General features: G+C 42.6%; 1 protein-coding gene across 2 annotated transcripts in view; it reads left to right on the top strand.

The window, feature by feature from the left end:
- The window catches only part of LOC140196767 (probetacellulin-like), a 57,331-nt gene extending 54,353 nt beyond the window's left edge, over nt 1-2,978 (top strand). For both annotated transcript variants that reach the window (XM_072256516.1, XM_072256514.1), the window contains exons 5-6: nt 725-854; nt 2,069-2,978. In XM_072256516.1, the coding sequence (XP_072112617.1) occupies nt 725-837 (113 nt within the window). In that variant the 3' untranslated portion in view covers nt 838-854; nt 2,069-2,978. The remainder of the gene's footprint in view (nt 1-724; nt 855-2,068) is intronic.
- Nucleotides 2,979-26,171: the final 23,193 nt, after the last annotated feature.

Below are 26,171 nucleotides of genomic sequence, written 5' to 3'. Positions count from 1 at the left end.
TAATTGTGTCAAGGGATTGAAGAAGGCACAGGCAAGTCCTTCAAGAAGATGATACCTGGCAGAGATGGGGGGAGAGAGAGAGAGTATATGTATATACATATATGTATGTGTGTGTGTGTGTGTTTGTACATAGACAGAGCAAGATTGGTTATGTGAAGAGGCAACTTGGAGATATCCAAGAACCATGTATTAAAAGGTGGATGTAAAATTAAATACTGTTACAGAGTCATAGAGAAGTACAGCACAGACTCTTTGATAAGTTCCACTTGTAATTATTTTTAAAGAAGTTCAAATGCTTCCACCATTTAGTCTTTTTTTTGCAAGTTTGTTATGAACTCACCAGGTTTTTGAACAGAAAGCATAAATAAAACCCTAATTAAGGTTAGGATAAATATTGATGTCAGCTTCTGCAAGACTAAATTGGTTTAAGCTAAATACAGAGCATACTTAGAGTCACGGAAAAATAAGATTTTCACTAAATTTGTCGATTTGTAACCGTGCGAGGTGTTCAAGGAATCAAGGTATTAGATTCACTTTGAAATCAGGGAGGAACCAGATCTTGGGCTATAGGCTGAGAAATTTGTTCTATAAAAATATTACATTTTCTCTTGGTATTTCTGAGGAAAGCAAACTGTCTGACTTGCGTAGAAGTAGAAGAGTGTGATTCAATTTATGAGGAATATTTTTCAAAGACCTCCATTTCTCCCAACTTTTCTGTGTATAGTTGTTATCGCAGGAAGTATAATGGAAGGAGGAAGTTGGGAATGTGTAGAGGAGCTACAAACACACAACCAGTTGAGGAGAGAAATGTACAAGGTGAAAATGAAGATACAGTAATGACCACGCTTGCCTGAGTGAGTAGTGACTTGGCATTGGTTTATTCCTGAGGCTTGTGCTTTTACATGGAGGTTCCCTTCACTTACAGTATAAGATGACCACTTTGATCACTTTGCACTAAAATGGACTTTTTTTTAGTTGTGATTTTGTTTTGTGACTTTTTAAAAAATAGATGTTTTGCTTGTGAACACTGCTGTGATGCCTTGTAAAGCTGCTGTAAGTAATCACTGACATATGTCATATGTTAACAGCAGCAGTGCAGTGCAAAGCATAAAAATGATTATCAGTGAAAAAGACAAATAATGAAGAAGTGTTACACACTAAATGCTGGAAGAATTCAGCGCATCAGGCAATGTCAGTGGAGGGGAATAAGCAGTTGACATTTTGGGGGACTCCTGACTTGCTGAGTTCCTCCAGTATTTATGTGTGCCGCTGAAGATTTCCAGCATGTCTTATGTCAGTGAGGTAGTGTTAATGAGCCCACGGTCCACTCAGTTTTTCATTTCTCCTGTGCATACATGTATGTGTGCATGTGATGATGAACAACTTTGAATAGAACCCACATGATCACTGACATTGGGGAAGACTTTAAGGGTTTGGTTATTACCCTGTTGATAACCTTGGGGTTGATTCTCAGTAAATGCAGATTCTACTGCACAGAAGCAGGCCCTTCTGCTCAGCATTGATAGTTCCTCACACTGTCTTTATTACACCTGTCACAACATCCTTCTCTTATTGAGCAACCCACCCATTTCCATCAGTGTATTCGTTCTGATCCACACCAGCCTTTACAGAGGGTAGCCCCAAGGGAATATCATTCCTCCAAATGTTCTTTACACTGCGTAGTGCAATGTATGAATAACTTTAGAATGACTTACATGTTGTGAAATTTGTTTTTGCGGAAGCAGTACGGTGCAAGATTTTAAAAAGTTGCTAAAAATAACAAAATAAAGATACAGTGCAAAACAATAAGGAGTAACAAGGTAGTGTTCATGGATTGTTCAGAAATCTGATAGTGGAGGGGAAGAACTGTTCCTAAATCATTGAGTGTGGATCTTCAGGATTCTCTGATGGGGAGGAACAAGTCAGTGTGTTGAGGGAGGTTGATGCTTGAGACTTTAACTTCAAAAAGTAGGATTCAAGATAAAGAAAAAGCAAAGGATGATTTAAAGAGTACAGTTTCTCTGCTCAATTAAAATGGACTTTTCTTTGTCTCTCCCCTCCACCACAGGGTCATACCGGAGGTGCTTGCAGGTCAGATGTTCTTCCAGAGATGTGATATATGGCAGGATCACTGCCAAGATTAGGGTGGATCCTGGCAGCCTGACCTATTCAGGGGCATTTTCAGATTTGAAGAGGTACAGATTAAACTTGGTGATAAGGGGAAGATTCTGTCACTGCTCTGCCGAGGGTGAAACGAGAATTACTTGCGGTTTTCCATATTTGTACTTCACCATATTTGGAAATGACATCACAAACTCTAGAAGGATGTCAATGCAAGAAGTTGACACCTAGAACTCGGGAAAAGAGCAAGCGGTTTGTCCATGATGTTAGACACACCCCAGGTCGATCTGGAAGTCTTTCCCATTGAACAGACAAGCTCTTGTTCTCAATAGTACCACACCTGTAACTAAAGCCAAAATATGTGTTACTTAAAGGTTCTGAGACACAGGATGAATTGAAGTATTTATATTTGCTAATTTTAGAAGAGAAAGAAGCTAATTTTAAAGAAAAGTACTGATTCGTGATGGTCACTTGATATTTTTTTTGCTATGGAGAGTTTTAGACCCAGGCCCAATATTGCTGCTCAGAGAAACTTTACTCTGACACTGCATTTGGCATTTGTATACTGATAAATGTGAAATGGTTGTGGAGAGAAAAGGTTTAGAAACCATGTCATTTTCATATATTAAGGGAACAAAAATATAGAGATTAAATACTGATGAATGTATTACATTTGGAATCTCTAGTCCATACCTACACTGCTGGAACTCTGTATTGAAGCTGCGGCTTGTCAGCAGACCGTGCTTGACAAGTTACCTCCATTTCCTCAGCAGCTTTGAGATGATGTCCAAGTGTGGGTCAATCCATGGATTTTGCGGCGGCATGACAAGGAAGGAAATTTACTATTTAATAAAATTTCTTCATTTGTGAATTACCTAGTTGTCACTATAGTGTTTTAACTTGCTGAAACATGGATACAAGTGATGGGTGCTTTGAATGTGCCTGGGTATCCAGAGCAAAATGTAGTAATGGTGGTATTATAACTATTTCTGTATCCCAATGCATCACATATGGTCACAGGCTGTACACAGTTTGGTTTGTCACCCAATGCATTGTGACTTCATCCTACGGTACTGTGTCAAGCACCATGATGCTATATTTAATTGAATGTCAAATGGATTCATTGGCCGTTGGTCAGCATTCTTCCTTACTCTTCGGCAGTATTTAATAACGTTACATGCAGATAAAACCCATGCCTTAGATCATAAAATAGTTACAGCACTGAAGGAGAACATTCAGCCTTTAAAATTCATGCCAGTCCTAGCAGAGAAGTCCCATAGGCTTATAAATTATTCTCCCCCCATTTACCTTTTTGAAAGCCCTGACTGACATCTGTACAGCTTTGTAGAGGCAGTGAGATCTAGAGCACAAGCACAATGTGTAAAATCTTTCTTCCTTACAACCATACATGCTCATCACTTTAAATCTGTACCTCTGATCTTTGAACCACTTACTATAGAGAACTGTGTCCCTTGATTTACTTTCTGTAAACCTGTCATGGTCTTGTCCAGCTCCATAAATCTCCTACCAACATCCCATACTTCCAAATGAGTAAGCCCACCACCTCCAGCCTGACCCAGGTACTGAAATCCTTCACAAACACAGCGATTCTGCTGATGCTGGAAATTCAGAGTAACACACACAAAATGTGGAGGAACTTAGCAGGCCAGGCAGCATCTGTAGAAAGGAATAAACAGTCAATGTTTTGAGCCAAGATTTTTCATCAGAGCTAGAAAGGAAGGGGGCAGAAGCCTGAATAAGGTAGCGAGGAGAAGGAGTACAAGATAGCAGGTGACAGGTGAGGGGGAAGGTTGGTGGGTGGGAAGGGGGTGAAGTGAAGTGATGAATTGGGAGGTGATAGGTAGAAAAGGTAGAGAACGGAAGAAGAAGGAATCTGATAGAAGAAGAGAGTGGACCATGGGAGAAATGGCAGCAGAGAGAGGTGAGAGGAAGAGGGGTACTAGGGGAGACAGAATGCAAAATGGAAAAGAGAGAAGTGGGAAGAGGGAGAAATTACTGGAAGTCGGAGAAATTAATGTACTTGCCATCAGCTTGGAGATCTCCCAGACGAAAATTAAGGTATTAGAACATAAGAAATAGGAGCAGGAGTAGGCCATCCGGCCCATTGAGCTTGCCCCACCATTCAATAAGATCATGGCTGATCTATCCGTAAGCTCATCTCCATCTACCTGCATGTTCCCCATCACCCTACTATGTAAAAATCTATCTAAACGTACCTTAAATATATTTAGTGAAGAAGCCTCAACTGCTTCCCTAGGCAGAGAATTCCACAGATTCACCACTCTCTGGGAAAAACAGTTTTTTCTCATCTCCATCCTAAATTTTCTCCCCAGAATCTTGAGGCAATGTCCCCTAGTTCTAGTCTCACCCACCAATGGAGACAACTTTCCTGCTTCTATCTTATCCATCCCTTTCAAAATTTTGTATGTTTCTATATATACGTATATATTCCTCCTCCAACCCGAGATTGGCCTCATGCGGCATTAGAGGAAGACATGGGCTGCCATGTCGGAATGTGAATAGGAAGTAGAGTTAAGATGGATGGACACCAAGAAATCCCACCAGTTGTGACCGATGGAATGAAGGAGTTTAACAAAGTGGTCCCCCAATCTATGTAGAGTTTTGCTGGTGTAGAGGAGGCTCCTCCAGCAGCATTGGATATTGTAGATGACTCCAAAAAACTTGCAGGTGAATTGTTAGCTACTACCCCTCTGTTCCTTATCTCTCTACTCCCGACCTGTCTATTTCTTCCTACCCCAGCCTCCCATCACCTCGTTTCTTTCCTTTCCCATCTGCCTATCACCCACACAATTCCCCCATTGTTCCCTTCTGCCATCCCCACCTTCCTACCCTAACAGACTCTACCATATGCAGTTCTTTGTTACCTCTACCTATCACCTCACAGCCTCCATCACCATCTCCCCATTCTCCCCCCCCCCCCCCACCCCTTGCCTGGAGAAGTATATACTTGCTACAGTACTCCAGCTCTGATCTAGCTGTGGCTTGTATGGGTTCACATAAATTTCTCTACCACTGTTTGATTTGTAGGATTCCACACACTTTAGTAAACTGTCTCTCTATAAACCCTGCCACTTTCAAGGATCCACACACATAGCCACACTCTAGTCCCTCGCATCCATGTACTAATCATAAGAACATATAGGAGAAGAAATAGATCATTGGGACCCATCTGCTGTACCAAACAATCATGGCTAATTTCAACCCCATTTTACTGCCTTCTCCCCATAAAGTTTACCCATCCTTACCCATGAAGAACCTGTAGTTTCTGTATTAAATACATCCAATGATTTGACCTCCTCCACTCTCTGTGGCAATGAATTCCAGAGATTCACCACCATCTGATGTTTCGTCATTACAGTGGAGTAAAGCGAATCACAGAGGCACAAGAGAGGAGCTGGCTAAAGTTGATTGGAAGGGGACACTAGCAGGGATAACAGCAGAATAGCAATGGTAGGAGTTTTTGGGGGCAATTTGGAAGTTGTAGGATAGATCCATCCCAAAGATGAAGAAGTTTTGCAAAGGGAGGATCAGAAGGGTAGTCAAAGACAGTATAAAAGGAAAAGATGGACATATAGCAAAAAAATTAATGCAAAGTTAGAGGATTGAGAAGCTTTTAAAATCAACAGAAGGCAACTAAAAGAGCCATAAGGAGGAAAAGGATGAAATACAAAGGTAAACTAGCCAATAATATATAAGAGGATACTATAGGTCTTTTTCAGATATATAAAAAGAAAAGGTGAGAGTGGATATGGGACTGCAGGAAAATGACGTTGGTGAGGTAGTAATGCAGGACAAAGAAATAGCGTACAAACTTATTATCATTGAGTATATTTAAAGTAGAGGTTAATAGGTTCTGGATTAGTCAGGACATCAAAGGTTATGGGGAGAAGGCAGGAGAGTAAGGTTGAGAGGGATAATAAATCAGCCATGATAGAATGGCAGCACTGACTCGATAAGCTGAATGATTGAATTCTTCTCCTGTGTTTAATGGTCTGACTGAAGAAATTCCTCCTCATCTTAGTTTTAAAGGGATATCCTTTTATTCTCACACTGTGCCCTGGGTTCCTAGACTCTACTACTAATGGACATATCCTCTTCATATCCGCTCTCTCCATGTTTTTCAGTATGCAGTTAGTTTCAGTAAGAGCCCCCCTCATCCTTGTAAGCTTCTTCAAGTACAGAGCCAGAGCCATCAAATGCTCCATATACGTTAACCTGATCACTTAGTCTGTACTTTGTACCCTTGTTCTTACAACTACGTCACTGTACTATCAATTTGAGGGACATGTCTCTTAGGGACTTGGGCTGTGTGTGTGTGTGTTTGCTTGCTATCTTGAATGTGCTGTGGACGTTTTACAATTTGGCACAAGAGGAACAGTTTCATTCGGTTGTATTCATGTATGGTTGAGTATAAATTAAAATAAACTTGATTTACTTGACTTGCACACACCTGGATATTAAATTCACCTGCTACAGTCCACACCATTTACCACACCTTCTAAGTATGAACCTGTTCAAACCCCATTATAGCCCTTTCCTCACTCCTCCCTCTCTTCACTTTACACCATCTATCTCCCCCCTACCCACTCCCCATGCTCAGTCCTGATTCAGGGTCTCAATCCAAAATGTTAACCATCCCTCCATCTCCACAGAGGCTGCCTGACCCGCCGCGTTCTCCAGCAGTTTATTTCTTGCTGTTGATTTCTCCTTTAGGTATTCCAGCTGTCATCTCATTCTCTACATGCCAATAAACATTCATAATCAACTGTCAGAGACACAGAGGTTCTGCAGATGCTGGAAACCTTGAGCAACACAATCAAAATGCTGGAGTAGCTCAGCAGCTCATGCAGCATCTATGGAGGAAATAAGCAGTTGACATTTCGGGCCGAGACCCTTCATCAGGGTGGAAGTCTCGGCCCAAAACTTCAGCTGTTATTTCCCTCCATGGGTGCTGCCTGTGTGGCACGTGGCCAAGTGGTTAGGGCATTGGACTAGCAATCTGAAGGTCGTGGGTTCGAGCCTCGGCCGAGGCAGCGTTGTGTCCTTGAGCAAGGCACTTAACCACACAATGCTCCAGTCTACCCAGCTGAGAACGGGTACCGGCAAAAATGGGGGTTAACCTCGCGATAGACTGCCGTCCTATCTGGGGGGGGGGGGGGGCGGGGTGGCGGTCTTGTACTCCCAGTTGCTTCATGCCATGGAAACCGGCATAAGCACCGGCCTGATGGGCCACAAGGCTCATGACGGGCTTTAATAGGTGCTGCCCGACCTGCTGAGTTGCTCCAGCATTTTGATTGTGTTTACACATCCCTCACTATTTATTCCTAGAGTGACTCATGGAATTAATGCATGTGAGTGAGAGTAGGTGCATCACAGGAGATTACTGTTCTGTGTTAATCCCAAAACAGCCAGTTGTGCTTCACCTTCTGGACAGCAGATTGGTTTTCTTGCTAACATTAACCTCCAGACCAATCTGCAGTACAAACACATGAAAGGCTGCTGCCACAAAGCAAGGAAAGGAAAGAATTTTTTTTATATCACCTGACTTAGTGTCCTGGAGCACTTTACAGTTTAAAAAAAGCAATATACTCAGTGGATTAGCCAGCATCTATAGAGGGAAATGAATGGTTGAAGTTTGTCAAGACTCTTTCGACTGAAGGAGTGGAGATAGTGAGTATAAAGGAGAGGAGAGACTGGAGTAAGAGCTAGCAGGTGATAGGTTGATCCAGGTGAGGAGGTGGTGATGGGTAGATAGTGACAGAGACTAGAAGTGAAACGTGAAGCAACAGAAGGCTGCAGTTGTTGGAATCTGATAGGGAAGGGAAATGAAGCGTGGAACTAAATAAGGGAGGTCAGGGCAGCAAATGGGAATAGTGGGAAGATTGTGTGGGTGACTAACAGAGGGAGAGGGGAAAGAAACACGGTAATGGGACAATAGCGGTAATAGGAAGAAAGGGGACATAAAGGGCAAAAACAAGGAAATCTACAGATGCTGGAAATCCAAGCAACACACACAAAATACTGGTGGAACGCAGCAGGCCAGGCAGCATCCGTAGGAAGAGGTACAGTCAATGTTTTGGGCCTAGACCCTTCATCACAAAGGGAGCAAGTTATCTGAAGTTGGAGAATTCAACCTTTATGCCACTGGATTGTAGACTATTCAGGGGGAATATGAGGCACTGTTTCTCTAGTTTGTGTTTGGCTTCACTGTGGCAGTGAGGAGGCCAAGGACAGACGTATCAGTGTGGGAATGGGGATGGGAATGAAAATGGCTGGCAACCAGGATATCCAGGAGGAGATAAGGTGTTTGGCAAATTGGACGGTTAGTTTGTGCTTGGTCTCATTGCTGCAGAGGAGGCCACATTGAGAGTACCTAATGAAAAAGACAAGGCTAAAGAAGGTGTATGTGACTCTTTGCCTCAGCTGCTGCCATGCACTTTAAATATGATGCAGAAAAATATCTCACTGAGTTTTAACAGAGCAATCACCCAAACAGCAATCAAGCGCATGACTGTTCCTTTCATTGCTTGAGAGGTGAGTCATCAGAGAGAACTCCCCCATTAGCAACCTGCTAATTTTTGCATCTTATAGGCTGGGCTCAGTTTAGCATTTCCTTGGATGTTGGACTTTTAACAGTGTGTCAAATTTGTGTGCTCAAGGAGTAAACTCCCAATGTCGACCTCTGTGATATAAATGCTACCAGTTGCGCAAAGGTTGACTTCGTACTGTATGCTTTGATGTACAGTACTGGGGATATCCTAGTTTCTACAACCATTGTAAATATTGTTTTTATAAACATTCATCCAAAGGGGAATGAATGGAATGTCTTGCCATGACAACAGTTGTCATGTGGTCAAGATAGTATGTGCACAAAGGTTGAGACTGGAAACTTTTTATTAGTTGCCTGGTTACAAACAGCAGAACCTGCAAGGGGGAACGCTTCAGAAAGGACAGTTCTGTAGAGAACACCAAACTATGAAGAGTTGTGTATAGTTACTGGGTACTGTCACGAAGGTCTCAAATTTTCTTACAGCGTAGGAGATCATTCAGTCCATCGAATCAATGCTGGCTCTCTGAATCATCCCACCTGTTCCATTCCTCTGCTGGTTTCCCTGTAGCTCATTCTTCCCACACTCCCATCAACTCCTCTGGATTCTACCCCTCAACCAAAGCACTGGGAACACTGCACAGTGGCCAATTACTTTACCAGCTTGCATATCTTTGGTGTGTGGGAGGAAACTGGAGGACTTGGGGGAAACCCACGAAGTTACAGGGAGAACATGCAAACTCCAGCCAGGCAGTACCAGAAGTTAGGCTCAAACACGAGTTACTGGAGCGGTGAGGCAGCTGTGCTACTTATTGCACCATTGTGCCACCCTCGTTAATTGACCTTAAATGACTGGCATGCTGACCTGTTTAAGAGCCAGCCAGATTGGTTGGTCTGGAGTCACATATAGGCAGGACCATACTGGTGTGCGCATAAAACAGATTTACACAGGAATAGGCCCTTATGCCCATTATGTTATGTCTATGCGAACCCTCAACCCTTCTGTCAATCTGCATCACATGCTCTATATCCCTCCATTTCTTGTCTGCTCACATATCTCTTAAACCCTATTAGTGTATATGCTTCCCTCACAGTGCATTCCAAGCACCCACCACTCTATGTAGAGAAGAAAAATTGCCTCATAAATTTCCTTTAAACTTTTCCCCTCTCACCTTGGAGCTGTGCTCATAAATATTTAACATTTCTCTTGGGAAAGAAGACTCTGACCTATTTACCCTATCTCCGCCTTGCATAATCAAAGTCAAAGTTGAGTTTAATGTCATATGCAAAACTTGCTTGCAGCAGCACCACAGGCACATAGCATTTTATAAGCAGCATTCACAAGAAAAACGTAAATCCACCAATCCATGCAAAACCTGGACAATGGACAATAGACAATAGGTGCAGGAGTAGGCCATTCGGCCCTTTGACCCAGCACGGCCATTCACTGTGATCATGGCTGATCATCCACAATCAGTACCCTGTTCCTGCCTTCTCCCCATATCCCTTCACTCCGCTGTCTTTAAGAGCTCTATCTAACTCTTTCTTGAAAGCATCCAGAGAATTGGCCTCCACTGCCTTCTGAGGCAGAGCATTCCACAGATCCACAACTCTCTGAGTGAAAAAGTTTTTCCTCAACTCTGTTCTAGATGGCCTACCCCTTATTCTTAAAGGAAGCCAATTGTCAGCAAGAGTAATCTTTTGACAAAATGACTGGCTTCATTTGAAGATGGTAAGTCACTCTCAGCCCATGAAATAAATTGAGAGGGAAATCAAAATCAGGTTTGATATCACTGGCATATGTCATGAAACGTGTATGTAATAGACCTGAACCTGATTTCGCTGTATGTCTGAACTTGAACTTGACTCACCACAGCCTTTTCTGTTTTACTTCAGATCTTTGATTTTTTTTGAGTGTTGGGATAGTTAAACAAAGACCAAGATGAAGTGGGTTTGTGGGGCACAGTCAGCTGACATTCCAGATGTGATAATGAGTACATTGGACAATGGTGTGGATATTTAATCTGAATCTCTCTTCGGGATCACCAAGTGTGAAGGATCTGACTCAGCCCTAACTGGGTTTGGTCGAAGTGGAGTCAGTGGAAGCAAGTGCAGTTTTTGATGGACACTGAGAAAGATGGCTTTATTCTGGGCTTACTCAGTCAGAGGCAATTTCTTGTGTATGACAATAGGCACAGAAGGTCAGCTGAGGGAATGAGAGAGAGGGCCTGGTGTCATCAGATCTTGGCTGTGATGTCTGTAAATTCACCTTATCCTGGGCTTGCCTTGTGACTAATGAATCTAGAGGGTATTCAAGTGTTGAGGACCTGTTTCTCCAGGAACTGACCAATGCCCAGAGAAGGAGAAGGAACAGAAGGCAGGGATATAACTGTAAGAAGTGGTAAATACTCCGACTCTTCTGGATAGCCCTTGGAGTAGATATTCTGTCAGTTGTCATGCCTGAATATTCCCCTCTGCATTGGAACATAAGGGTGGAGAATGATTGTTTGCTTCAGAATTAACATCTTAAAACTCCTCAGCTCATTTTGAACCAGTTTAGACAAAAGAAAGCCACCAGGGGGCACTGCTAGAGCATGAATGAAATTTTTAAACAACCGATGTTTTGTTTCCAGCAGTGACAGACCCAGTGGAGCCTCAGTATTCTAGCTGCTGTAAAGAGATTCCAAAGACAAGATCCAACTTGTTTGATGTAATTTGGCAATAGGGTCATGGAGTTGTACAGCATCGTCAGGCCTTTCGGCCCACCACATGAATGCTAACCATCATGCCAACCTATACTAATCCCACTTGTTTCCAATAATTCCATATCCCTCTTTGCCCTGCTCAATCAAGTGCCTGTCCTGATATTTCTTAAGTGTTGTTTTATTGTTCCTGCCTCCAGCAGCTCCCCTGACAGCTCAATCCAGATACCAATGATTCCTTGTGTGAAAAATCTATCCCTCAGATCCACTTTTAAACCTCCTCCCTCTTACCTTAAGCCTTTCCCCTCTAGCTTTAGACAACCCTTACTTCAGAAACAAGTTCTGGCTGTCCACTTTTTCAATGCCTCTCATAATTTTATATACATCTATCGTGTGACCTCTCAGCCTCCTTCACTCCCAGGAAAACAGACCTGACCTATCTAATCTCCCCTTATACCTCAAGCCCTCCATTTCAGGCAATGTCCCTGAGAATCTTTTCTGCACCCTCTCTAGCTCTAGCATTCTTCTAGGGTGCATCACAACCTGGTATGGAAGTTGTCCTGTCCAACACTGAAAGAAGCTGCAGAAGATCGTGAACACGGCGCAGCACATCACACAAACCAATCTTCCGTCCTTGGACTCACTTTACACCGCACGCTGTCGGAGCAGTGCTGCCAGGATAATCAAGGACACAACCCACCCAGCCAACACACTTTTCGTCCCTCTTCCCTCCGGGAGAAGGCTCAGGAGCTTGAAGACTCGTACGGCCAGATTTGGGAACAACTTCTTTCCAACTGTGATGAGACTGCTGAACGGATCCTGACCGGGATCTGGGACTGTACCCTCCGAATATCCGGACCTGCCTCTCGGTTTTTTTGCACTACCTTACTTTCCATTTTTCTATTTTCTATTTATGACTTATAATTTAAATTTTAATTTTTTCTATGTTTAATATTTGTAATCCAGGGAGCAGGAAGCACAGAATCAAATATCGCTGTGATGATTGTACGTTCTAGTATCAATTGTTTGGCGACAATAAAGTATAAAGTATAAATTTCTTATAGTGTGTTGACCAGAACTTCACACGATAGTCCAAGTGCTGTCTAACCAATGTTTCTACAGCTGTTCCAACTCTTGTGCTGAATGCCTTGCCAGATGAAGACAAGCATACTGCAGACAGCAGGTATCTTTTCCCCGAATGTGAACATGCATGAGAGAGGATAAGTTCACAGCAGATGAATGGGGCAAAATTTTTTGCATACAGATTTGTAGATGCCTGGAATGCACTGCCAGGGTGGTCATAAAGGCAAATATGATAGAGGCATTTAAGAGGGCCCTGGGCACATGAATATGCAGAGAATGAATGGATATAGAGCACGTATAGACAGACGGGACTAGATTGCCCACAATGTTCAGCAGAACACATAGCCAACATACACAAATAACAACAGCAAATCAAATATTTTTCCTTTTCCCACCCACACACACAGTACGGGCCTCAACCACAGGGCAGGTCACCTCCAGAACAAGGCCATGGACTCACAGACAGATATCAAGCCTTCAAACTCTGGACTTGCTGACCTAGGGGCTTCAACTTTCGATCTTTGATCTCCTAACTTGTGACCTTGGGCCTTCATCATCTGGTCTTTGACCTCCAAACTCACTGACCTCTGCCTTTGAATCCAATCCAGGATTCGCCAATCACAGGCCTCCAAGCTCTGCTGACTGAACTCAGGCCTTCAATCTTGGCACTCACTGACCTTGAACCTCTGACCCCAGGACTCGCCAACCTTGGGAATCACTGGCCCTTGTTCTCGGGACCCACAGACCTCAGACAACAGACCTACATCTTTGAAGATCGCTGGTTTCCTTCCAAACTTAGAGTGCTCCAACCTGAACTCTGACTTCTGTCTCCTTACCCTAACTATTTACTTACTGCCCCTGACCTCTCACTCCCCTATCCCTGTCCATACCCCTAACTTCCCTTGCCGTCTGCAAAAACCATCTTTGTGAACTTAAAAAAACTAAGTCAGAGGCACAAACCTGATGGACATCAGAGCTTGGTGCTATGTGCATTTACGTGTCATGAGCTTAAATGGTTCGGCACAACGTCAGTTGCCAAAGGGCCTGTTCCTGTGCTGTACTGTTCTATGTCCCATGTCTAAGATCCCACATGCAATGTGATGAGCAGTCTGTTTTGGAACTCCTAGTACCAGACAGCTGTGAGCTGAGGAAAGGGCATGCATAAAAAGGCACTAAATGGGGGAGCATGGGCAGGATGGACTGATTGACCTCGTAATATCTGATTATGGTTCACGAGTTTCAGTGAATGGTGTTGTTGTATGAAACCAGTCCAGTTTATCAATCCAGTGCGGGGCTATTGAATTCTTTGTGAAAAATGGAAAAGGAACCCTCAGGAAGCCGAGCAACACACACAAAATGCTGGAGGAACTCAGCAGGCCAGACAGCATCTAGGAAAAGCGTACAGTCGATATTTGGGCCGAACCCTCTAGTAATTGACCTCCCAGCTCTTTACTTCACTCCTATCCTTTTCCCGGTTTCACCTATCACCTGCTACCTTGTATTTCTCCAGTCCTGTGAAGTGTTTCGGCCCGAAATGTCAACTGTTTACTCCTTTCCATAGATGCTGCCTGGCCTGCTGAGTTTCTCCAACATCTTGTCTGTGTTGCTGGGATTTCCAGCATTTGCAGATTTTCTCTTGTTTGCGTCAAGAAGCTGAGGCAAGCATTGAATTGTACTGGTTTATTATTGTCATATGTACAGTGCCTATAAAAATTATTCACCCCCTTGGAAGTTTTCATATTTTATTGTTTTACAGCTTTGAATCACAGTGGATTTAATTTGGCCTTTTGTTTTGACACCGATCAACAGAAAGACTCTCATGTCAATGTGAAAACAGATCTCTACAAAGTGATTGAAATTAATTACAGATATAAAAACATTATAAGATACTTCAAGACCCCATATCAGGAAAAATATAAAGATACAAATGTGATGTGTTGGAGAAGGTGCGGCTCCAGGGAGACAAATCATTTTCATATTTTCTGGGATTGCCCTAAATTAAGTCTATTTTGGGAAGGTATTCATAGAACATTAGTTAAGGTGCTTAGGTCCCAGATACCTCTGAACTTTGAGACGCTCTATTTGGGGCATGTATTGTTCCTTGAACAGAAGGAGGATATAAAGTTGCTGCAGGCCCTCTTAGCGGCAAGTAAGAAATCAATCACTAGAAAATGGCTAAATCCAATACCACCTACATTAGAAGATTGGTACGAAATTATCTTGGAAATATTTAAAATGGAAAAGTTGACTTACTCCCTGAGAACTCAAAAAGAAAAATTTTATCAAATCTGGAATAAATGGATTGAATATATAACCCCAATGCGAGCAGACTTTAGATGACTCTCCTAATGATTTATATTGCTCTTCTCATCAACACAGTAATATTGCTAACGTAAGCACCCCTCGTCTAAATGTTTGTTTTTTTTTGGAAAATAGAGAATTAACACAAGTAAAGGGAAAGATTTGGGAAAGGGATAAAAAAATGAAAAAATTAAGTAAATAAGTACATAGGGATTGGATAATTATGTCTGTGGGCAGGAGCAAGCATGAACAAATTAGGATATAAACACCTACAATGATTGGTATATAGCCTTGTATACAACATTTTGGACCAGTGAAAATGGTCCAGAAGGGTTGTGTGGAAACTATTATTACCATTTTTCTTAACAACTAATTTCATTACTTAGCCTAATAGGTTAGATTTACCACAGTACATAATTATCTATTTAAATGTTTATTTTCCTTTTATATCATCTCAATATGTACTTAAGAATGTATAAATAATTGTAGTTTTATACATATAAAAAAATGGAAAAGGTTATATGTGTGAAAAAAGTACATGATATTTGTGAATTCCTTATCCAAATAAAAATAAAATTAAAAAAAAAAGAAATTAATTACAGATATAAAACACAAAATAATTGATTGCCTAAGTATTCACCCCCTTTAATATAACACAGAATCTCCTGTCTGTCGTCCTAACTACCAAGTCTTCTATTACTATTGCTCTGCCTGACTTTACCCTTTTCCGCTGAACCTCAGAACCAGCCACAGTGCCACTAACCTGGCTGCTGCTAGTGTGCCATGGCATCCATTGACTCATTGTATTTCAGCGTCCATCCTCCCAACTAAATCTTTGAACCCAAACCATTACCTCTGTGTCTCTCTGGCCAGATGTCTCCTCCGCTGAGATTTTTCCCAGCCTTTTATGTTTATCATGTAGATATTGGCTCTAGAGGTTTGCACCAATGTATAAGATGTACTTCCAAGAACATCTTAAAGGAGCAAGTGAAGTGGAATGATGAAGAGGGTTCCAGAAAAATTAGATTGGGAGCCAAAGCCATAGATGTTAAGGATGGAGAGATGGAAATTAGGTTATAAAAGAGTCAATCCCTCAGAGTTGTCTCCAACAGTGCAACACTCCATCAGTACTGCGTAAGAAGTGTGTTTGCAGAGACAGTGATGGAGAGATGGTAGGGACAACACAGATCACAGAGAGATCACTGGGATAAAAGAGAGATGGCAGGGATGGCAGAGAGTTTGTACAGACACAGCGGATTGCTAGATAGAGCGCAGCCCAGTGGAAATTCTCAGCTTGGTTTAACGCAGGAGCAAGTTCGTGAGCTGATTGAGATGGACGTGAAAGCACAGAGGAACATCTGGAGAAATTTCTGAAACGCTTGTTCGCTGCTGTCGTTACTGCATGGTGGGGAATCTTTCGGAGGGTAGGCCTCAAAATTCCCGGCCTTGCCTGCTTTTGGCGACCGAGAAGGAGGTCGAATCGTTCGGACAGAGATGGCACTCAGTACTCGGTGTCGGAGAGCTGATCAGAGCTCGAAGTTTTTGGATGACTCAGAGTCGGATTGTGGTCAGCATGACAGGGAGAGTTTTTCTTCCTTCTCCCGTCTGCGTGAGATGTGGGACATTTGAGAAACTTTGAACTTTACCGTGCTCATGGACTGTGGCATTGTTGCACTGTTGTAACTATATGTTATAATTATGTGGTTTTGTCAATTTTTTCAGTCTTGTTCTGTCCTGTGTTTTGTGATATCACACCGGAGGAAATATTGTATCATTTCTTAATGCATGCATTACTAAATGACAATAAAAGAGTACTACGTGTCTTCATAATCTAAATGGTGGAGAATCAAGGTACTGGGGAACACCCAGCCTCAGAACCCAATGAATGGTTAGACTATTAAATAGTTTCTGAACCATATTACTCCCTGTTACTGCTTGTGCAGAGTCAGCACAGCTGGAGGGGAAGGAAAGCAGCGCAGTGATGTATTGCCTCCATCTGCTGCACGCAGTCTGTCATTGTTTCAAAATCAGTCTACACATTGAGTTTCGAGGATTTTTGAAATAGAAACTCTGAAGACACGTCGATATCTTGTATCACCACCTGTTCCTTATCAAGGTGAGAGTAATTTACTGGAAGTTTCCCTGTTTGGATATTATTATCATCGTCAGATATTAATCCCAATTCACAAAGATCAACACTACCTGTTATCTACTTGGTTTATGGACTCTCTGTCAGAGTGGCCAGAATTGGCAGGGCTGGTATTTCTCTGCATTGATAAGGTAAATTCTTCCTTTATTATTCTACACATTTACTATAACTTCTAAACTACTATTGAGGGCAAGAAAGAATTGAACCATCTGCCCATAACAATCAATGGAGTAATCGTCACTGACTTCTGCATTATCAACATCAGAGGTTTTAGGGTCACCAAAGAACAGAGATGTAGTGTTCCACTCCACCACCAAGGGAGAACTGCATTCTTGTGTTATCTTTGAGATGCAATGAAGATAGGCTGCTCTTTATGTGGGATCAAAGCTTCAAACATCTCAACGTCAGTAAAGAGAAATCATTGTTCTGAGAAAACACATGCAAAGCAAGATCAAGAATCAGAATCAGGTTTATTATCACCAGCATGTGACATGAAATTTGTTAACTTAGCAGCTGCAGTTCAATGCAATACGTAATATAGAAGAGAAAAAAAAATAAATAATAAATATAATAAATAATAAGTATATCAATTAGAGTATACATATATTGAATAGATTTTAAAAATCCTGCAGAAAACAAATACTGTATATTAAAAAAAGTGAGGTAGTGTCCAAGGGTTCAACACCCATTTGGGAATCAGATGGTAGAGGGGAAGAAACTGTTCCTGAATCGCTGAGTGTGTGCCTTCAGGCTTCTGTACCTCCTACCTGATGGTAACAGTGAGAAAAGGGCATGCCCTGAGTGCTGGAGGTCCTTAATAATGGACGCAAACACAAGGAAATCTGCAGATGCTGGAATTTCAGGCAACATATATAAAAGTTGCTGGTGAACACAGCAGGCCAGGCAACATCTCTAGGAAGAAGTACAGTCAACGTTTTGGGCTGAGACCCTTCATCAGGACTAACTGAAAGGAGAGCTAGTAAGAGATTTGAAAGTGGGAGGGGGAGATCCAAAATGATAGGAGAAGACAAGAGGTGGAGGGATGGAGCCAAGAGCTGGACAGGTGATTGGCAAAAGGGATATGAGAGGATCATGGGATGGGAGGCCTAGGGAGAAAGAAAGGGGGTGGGGGGAAGCCCAGAGGATGGGCAGGGAGTATAGTGAGGGAGAAAAAAGAGAGAGAGAAAAAGAATATGTGTGTGTGTACGTGTACATTAAAATGTGTGGCCTCTGAGAGATCCTGCTTTCTCTGGACTGTCCGCCAGAGAAAGCAGGATCTCCCAGTGGCCATGCATTTTAATTCCATGTACCATTCCCATTCTGAAATGTCTATCCACAGCCTCCTCTACTGTAAAGATGAAGCCACATTCAGGTTGGAGGAACACCACCTTATATTCCGTCTGGGTAGCCTCCAACCTGATGGCATGAACATTGACATCTCAAACTTCCGCTAATGCCCCACCTCCCCCTCGTACCCCATCCATTATTTATTTATTATATATGTATCTCGTGGTGGGTTAATTAGCCCTTAAAGTGTAGGTAAATGAAAAAGAATCAAGGAGAGCTGATGGGCATGTGGGAGAGAATATATTGTAGAACTACAGGGAAATACGGAAGAGGGTTGTTACCTCTCTGCTGGAAGTTAGCATGGAACAATCAACTGAATGGCCTCTTCCTATATCATAAGTGATGAATAGGACTGTTTTCCATCGATTGAAGGGATGTAGAGATTTTTGGAATTATTTTTCCTCCTTACTGTCCTAGGTATGTTTGTAGCTGACTTCTTGAGCAGGAGAAGGAACTGATGTCCTGACCCAGACTCTGCATGGTCCGTGATCATGGGGCAGGCGTCTTTCTTCCAGCCCATGAATTCTCAAGTAACAATCTGCAGGAGAGACTCAGTGGGTTAAGCAGTATCTATTTGGGGGGGGGGGGGAGAATTGTCAATGTTTTGGGTCGAGTTTTAGTCCTAATGCAAGGTTTCAATTTGAAATATCAACAGTTCCTCCCCCCCACCCCACAGATGCTGCTTGACCAGCTGAGTTCCTCCAGCTGATTGGTTTGCTGCTCCTGATTCCAGCATCAGGAATCCATGGACTAGATGGGCCAAAGGGACTGTTTCTGTGCTGTAGTGTTCTTTCTGTTTCTCCAAGTCTCTGTAAATTCTCTCTATCCATGAGACTGAAGCCACTCATTCCTGGGATCTCGAAGGCTGGATATCCTTCATGTAGTGAGAGACCCAGGACTAGAGACCGTGCTCCTGCCCTAGTCTAACACAAGGACTGGGGAAGGGTTTCCCCTTTTCAGCTTTGTACATCTGTGTAAATCAAAGGATCTGTATGGCATGCATAAAACAGGTAGCAGGTCATTGTGACTATGTTGTTCCACCTGGATTATAGATCAAACCAAGCGAATCTGTAGATCAAAACTGAGTTGTTTATTGTGGAAAGAAAAATCTGTCCTCAAACTGCCCTTTGTTCAGGATGATTCACCATAGGTTTGAAAACTATATCTGCCATTTCTTTTATCCCAGAAATGAATCAGTTCACTTCAGACTTCATTGTGTACTCCCACCAGAGAGGTTGTTATCTGTCTGTTGTCATGGGATACTAGGTGATGTTTTTATTTACTTTAAAGTAGCCCTCCGTGTGACGTAGAACATTAAAAGAAAGCTCTTCTATCAAAGGCCAGGACCAGAGGTAAACAACTACACTCAGCTTCAGTCCACTCTGCACAAATATGTGTTAGTGGAATAGCGGAGCAGACTCGGTGGGCTGCGAGCTCTAACTCTGCTCCTATACCTTATGGTCTTTACATGTACTCTGAGAAATAATGATGGAATTACCAGGTACACACACCTCTCTGCTAAACAATAATGAGTTTCTACACTGGTACTACATAGAATGCCTTTCAGCCCATCACTCTGTGCCAGCTCATTGAAAGGGGAATCCAATTTGCCATAAAATCTTCGGTCTATCCCACAAGATGAGAAAGCAGCAACCATCACTAAGGGCCCTTCCTATCCGGAACATGCCCTCTTCTCAATGCTACCATTAGAAAGGAGGTTCAGGAGCCTAATGGCCTACGTGATTCAGGAACAGCTTCTTCCCCTCTGCCATCAGATTTCTGAACAGTCCATGAACCTGTGAACACTATCTCATTAATTTTTTTTGCAGTATTTATTTATTTTTGAATTTACAGTAATTTTATGTCTTTGCACTCTACTGCTGCCACAAAACAATGTAATTTACATCACTGAAAATAAATCTGATTCTGATTCAGTGTGTTCCTGTTCAATTTGCATCTGTACAGAGCCAGCTACCCAGTCCAGTTGAAGTCCAGCCCTCAGAGCTCAGAAGGAAGTTGGCCACAGTAGGGAACTGCGCTCCTCCAATGCCTGTCCGGAAAACTCCCAACTGGGTTTACTTGTGACTATTTTTTGTAACTTAGTTCTCCTCCCACCCTATGAGGAATCAGTCCTTTAAAACCCCTTCACCATCTTCCAATGTCAGCCGGTGGTGTAGTGGGATCAGTTCAAAGCGAGTGGTTGAATCTGACTGGCTTCCTGCACACTTCCCATCTGTACTGTGTTGAACATCGAGCTACCAGCTCAGCCTTGTAAAACAAACAGACAAAATGGTAAAGAAATGGCAAGGTTGCCACCCGATGTGCCACAGGGAACAGAGAGGAATAACAATAATAACCATCTTCCAGTTCCATCTTTGTTCACTCCTTGAGCTTCTCAGAACATCTCACCTTGTTCAGTGCTGTCCTGCAGTGCTAGGTATCTGTTTTTGATATGAAATGTACCCCAGAGCTATTCCCAATGCAGTCAGTAATAATCCTGCATATCATCATCTCTCAGCTCTTTCAGTCTAATCCTCCAGAATACACCTCCAGCATTTTAGTTGTCCCATTATGGATCTTGGCTTTTAATAACTGGTGTGTTTATTGTAGAAAGTTGTTACAGATCCTTTCTGAAAGCTTTTCCCACGGTGCACAAAAAAGAAAGACATTTCCTGGATTGGAATCCAGACTATCATCATTTGACCTTTAGAACACGCTGTCTACAGAGGGAAACCAGTTTGGTGGCATTCAGTCTTGAAGGCCTGCGGTTGATTGTTTGAAGGACTGGTGTGTGGGAAAGAGTTCATTTATTAGATGAGGCAACTAAAGCCAGGGTGTTGTTTCAAAGCAATGCAAACACCGTTCTCTATTGATCCTAAAGGTCACATGTAACAAGAAACACAGAACACAGACCTGAGCAGATATAATGATCAGAGAGAACCTGAGAGAGATCTGGTAGGTGCTTCCACTCTGGGAAGCTAATTCTGGAGACCACGATTATTAAATACTGGTTGCTATGATAGCGTAGCAGTTAGGACAACCCTCGGAGTGTTCTGGAGACAACAGCTTGGAGTGTTCTGGAATTCAGAGTACAATTCCGATGCCAACTGTACAGTCTCCCTGTGAGCCGTGTGAGTTTCCTCCGGCTGCTTCAATTTCCCACCACAATCCAAAGACTTGCTGGTTAGTAGGTTAACAGGTCGTTGTAAATTGTCCTGTGATTAAGCTGGTGTTAAATACATGGGTTGTTGGGCCGTGCAGCTTCTTGGACCAGAAGAGCCTGTTTGCACTGTATTTCTAAATAAAAACATAAATGCATTAAAACATTACAAGTATATCCACTTTTGGAGATAGCTTTATTTATCATATTTTGTTCTCATATTTCTAATGATATCGGAGGCCATTCATCCCATCAGTTTTATACTGATTCCTAGCAATCCCACGGCCCTGCATTTCCCTGTTGTTCATACTCCCAACACATATCCATAATTCCCCCTGGATTCCACCCCTCACCTGCACACTAAGGACAATTTACAGTGGCCAATTAGCCTACTAACCCACGTCTTTAAGATGTGAGTGGAGGCTGGAGCACCAGTGGGGTCACAGGGAGAACATACAAATGCTACACAGACAGCGGCGGAGGTCAGGTTTGAACCTGGGTCTCTGGAGCTGTGAGGCAGCTGTGCCACTTTGACCAATATCGTTCTTCCCCCAGAGTGTGTGGATAACGTGAAGCTCACACCCATGGGGATGAAGAGAGCAGCAGGGATGGAGAGGGTTTAAGAAGCAGAATAAACACATGAAGGAAAGAGGAAATCGAGAGTAGGCAATGGGGAGATGGAGCAGGAGTGGAAGAGTCTCACATGAAGCAGTAAACTTAGCACAGAAATTTACTCCATAAATTCCACATTATTTGATGTACATTGTTGGGTACAAGATGAATGATTTTTTTTTATATAAAACAACAGATCATTTATCCCAAGATGACCAAACATCTAAGAAATGCTGTGACCAATTCCATGTTACAAGACGAAGCTATTTTTCTTTTGAGTTGCCATCTAAAAATATATACGATTACTCTCTTGCATCTGATAAGAATGTGAAGTCTAGACTATTTCTAAAATGTAACCTAAGGTAATGTAACCTAAGGTAATGTACTCTGAGCTGGTTGGACTGGTTCTACACCCTGTCTGATTTTGCAGCTGACATCAAAGGGATATTTCACGTACAGCACGTAGTGACAGAATGGTAGCGACTCAGGTACCTTTCATTTAGAATGAAGAACAGTTCTAGTACAGTGCTCAGAATTTCCCATATTAATAAAACAAGGCAAAGTCCACATCATCTTCCTCTTTCCCCATGCATACAACATTGTAAGTTAAAGAGTTTTAGCACGTCACTGAACACTCTAACAACTTCAGCTGTTGAAAATATCCTAACTGGTTACTTCATGATATGGCATGGCAGTTCGAATGTGAAGGAACACAAGAAGTTGCAAAGGCAGTGGACTCAGCCCAATACATAACTTGGCACATCCCTCCCCACCATTGGCAGTACCTGAATGAGGTGCCACCTCAAGAAGGCAACATCTATCATAAAAGATCCCCACCATCTGGGCCATGCTATCCACCCGCTGCTACTATAGGGCAGGAGGTACAGAAGCCTGAAGTCCCACACCCCTAGGTTCAAAAGCAGCTAATTTCCCTCAGCCATTCAGTTCTTGAAACAACTTTGCCGCACACCTTCCCTTTGACTTATCTACCAGGGTTCTTGGAATAGGTAAGAGGGAAAGCAGTGTCTATTGAAAGGTCAAAGAAAGGCTTCAGAGATGTACCAGTAACAAAATTACAGCAGAGACAGTTAAATTGGCAACAGATAAGTGAGATATTTAAGTTGCTTTCACCCCAAATTTTCAAAAGGTTTTCCATCCTATCCCCAACGTGATAGTTAACAAGGTTAGGGCACATGGAGTTGGAAGTAATGTATTGATATGGGCTGAAAATCGATTAACAGGCAGAAAGCAAAGAGTAGGAATAAAGGAATGATTTTCAGGTTGTCAGTTTGTGAGCAGTGGAGACAGTGCAGGAACTGAGCCATTCCTCTTCTATGTCAGCTATTGGTTGAGGGAAGGAATTTACACATTTCCATGACACACAGCAAAGTGGCAGTGGGAGCAGTGATGAGGATGGAAAGAGACTTCCAGAGAATAGTGACGTGTGGGTGAGGTAAATTGGTTTATTACTGTGACATGTACCGAAGTACAGTGAAAAATTTGTCTTGCATACCATTCATACAGGTCATTACAACAGAGCATTGAGCAGTACAAGGCAAAACAAAATGCAGAATAAACTGCTATAATTATAAAGAACATGCATTGCAGGCAGACATTAAAGAGCAAGGTCATAGCCATAAGACCATAAGATATAGGAGCAGAATTATGCCATTCGGGCCATCAAATCTGCTCCACCATTCAATCGTGGCTGAATTACTAGCCCTCTCAAACCAATTTTCCTGCTTTCTCACGGTAAACTTTGACAACCTTACTAATCAGGAACCTATCAACCTCTGCTTTAAGTATACCCAATGATTTGGCCTTCACAGATTCGCCACCCTCTAGCTAAAGAAATTCCTCCTCATCTCTGTTCTTAAGAATGTCCTTCTATTCTGAGCTGTGCTGTCTGTTTCTAGGATCCCACACTATAGGAAAATGCTCCCAACAGACACTCTTTCTAGGCCTTTCAATATTCAATAGATTACAATGAGATTCCCCCCTCAATCTTCTAAACTGCAACGAGTACATGCCCATCGCCATCAAGCAGTCCATATATGTTAACAGCGTTAATTATAAGGTCAAGAATCCATCTTATCATACCAGGGGACAGCTCAATAGTCTTGTAACAGTGGAGCTGACTTGAGACTGGTGGTATGTGCTTTCAGGCTATGGTTAGAGGGAACAATATTGCAGATGAAGTACAAGATGGAAAAATAAGAAGTCATATGAAAATGTGGGCATCTTCTAAATTGTGCTGGACTGAGATAGAAACATAGAAACATAGAAAATAGGTGCAGGAGTAGGCCATTCGGCCCTTCGAGCCTGAATCGCCATTTATTATGATCATGGCTGATCATCCAACTCAGAACCCCACCCCAGCCTTCCCTCCATACCCCCTGACCCCCGTAGCCACAAGGGCCATATCTAACTCCCTCTTAAATATAGCTAATGAACTGGCCTCAACTGTTTCCTGTGGCAGAGAATTCCACAGATTCACCACTCTCTGTGTGAAGAAGTTTTTCCTAATCTCGGTCCTAAAAGGCTTCCCCTCTATCCTCAAACTGTGGCCCCTCGTTCTGGACTTCCCCAACATCGGGAACAATCTTCCTGCATCTAGCCTGTCCAATCCCTTTAGGATCTTATACGTTTCAATCAGATCCCCCCTCAATCTTCTAAATTCCAACGAGTACAAGCCCAGTTCATCCAATCTTTCTTCATATGAAAGTTCTGCCATCCCAGGAATCAATCTGGTAAACCTTCTTTGTACTCCCTCTATGGCAAGGATGTCTTTCCTCAGATTAGGGGACCAAAACTGCATACAATACTCCAGGTGTGGTCTCGCCAAGGCCTTGTACAACTGCAGTAGTACCTCCCTGCTCCTGTACTCGAATCCTCTCGCTATAAATGCCAGCATACCATTCGTCTTTTTCACCGCCTGCTGTACCTGCATGCCCACTTTCAATGACTGGTGTATAATGACACCCAGGTCTTGTTGCACCTCCCCTTTTCCTAATCGGCCACCATTCAGATAATAATCTGTTTTCCTATTTTTGCCACCAAAGTGGATAACTTCACATTTATCCACATTAAATTGCACCTGCCATGAATTTGCCCACTCACCCAGCCTATCCAAGTCACCCTGCATCCTCTTAGCATCCTCCTCACAGCTAACACTGCCACCCAGCTTCGTGTCATCCGCAAACTTGGAGATGCTGCATTTAATTCCCTCATCCAAGTCATTAATATATATTGTAAACAACTGGGGTCCCAGCACTGAGCCTTGCGGTACCCCACTAGTCACTGCCTGCCATTCTGAAAAGGTCCTGTTTATTCCCACTCTTTGCTTCCTGTCTGCTAACCAATTCTCCACCCACACCAATACCTTATCCCCAATACCGTGTGCTTTAAGTTTGCACACTAATCTCCTGTGTGGGACCTTGTCAAAAGCCTTTTGAAAATCCAAATATTCCACATCCACTGGTTCTCCCCTATCCACTCTACTAGTTACATCCTCAAAAAATTTTATGAGATTCGTGAGACATGATTTTCCTTTCACAAATCCATGCTGACTTTGTCCGATCATTTCACCGCTTTCCAAATGTGCTGTTATCACATCCTTGATAACTGACTCCAGCAGTTTCTCCACCACTGACGTTAGGCTAACCGGTCTATAATTCCCCGGTTTCTCTCTCCCTCCTTTTTTAAAAAGTGGAGTTACATTAGCCACCCTCCAATCCTCAGGAACTAGTCTAGAATCTAACGAGTTTTGAAAAATTATCACTAATGCATCCACTATTTCTTGGGCTACTTCCTTAAGCACTCTGGGATGCAGACCATCTGGCCCTGGGGATTTATCTGCCTTCAATCCCTTCAATTTTCCTAACACCACTTCCCTACTAACATGTATTTCGCTCAGTTCCTCCATCTCACTGGACCCTCTGTCCCCTACTATTTCTGGAAGATTATTTATGTCCTCCTTAGTGAAGACAGAACCAAAGTAATTATTCAATTGGTCTGCCATGTCCTTGCTCCCCATAATCAATTCACCTGTTTCTGTCTGCAGGGGACCTACATTTGTCTTTACCAGTCTTTTCCTTTTTACATATC

The sequence above is a fragment of the Mobula birostris genome, chromosome 4 (assembly GCF_030028105.1).
Source record: "Mobula birostris isolate sMobBir1 chromosome 4, sMobBir1.hap1, whole genome shotgun sequence".
In the NCBI taxonomy this organism is placed as follows: Eukaryota; Metazoa; Chordata; class Chondrichthyes; order Myliobatiformes; family Myliobatidae; genus Mobula; species Mobula birostris.
The sequence above is the reverse complement of the archived record's forward strand: the minus strand, read 5'-3'. Positions and strand labels throughout refer to the sequence as shown.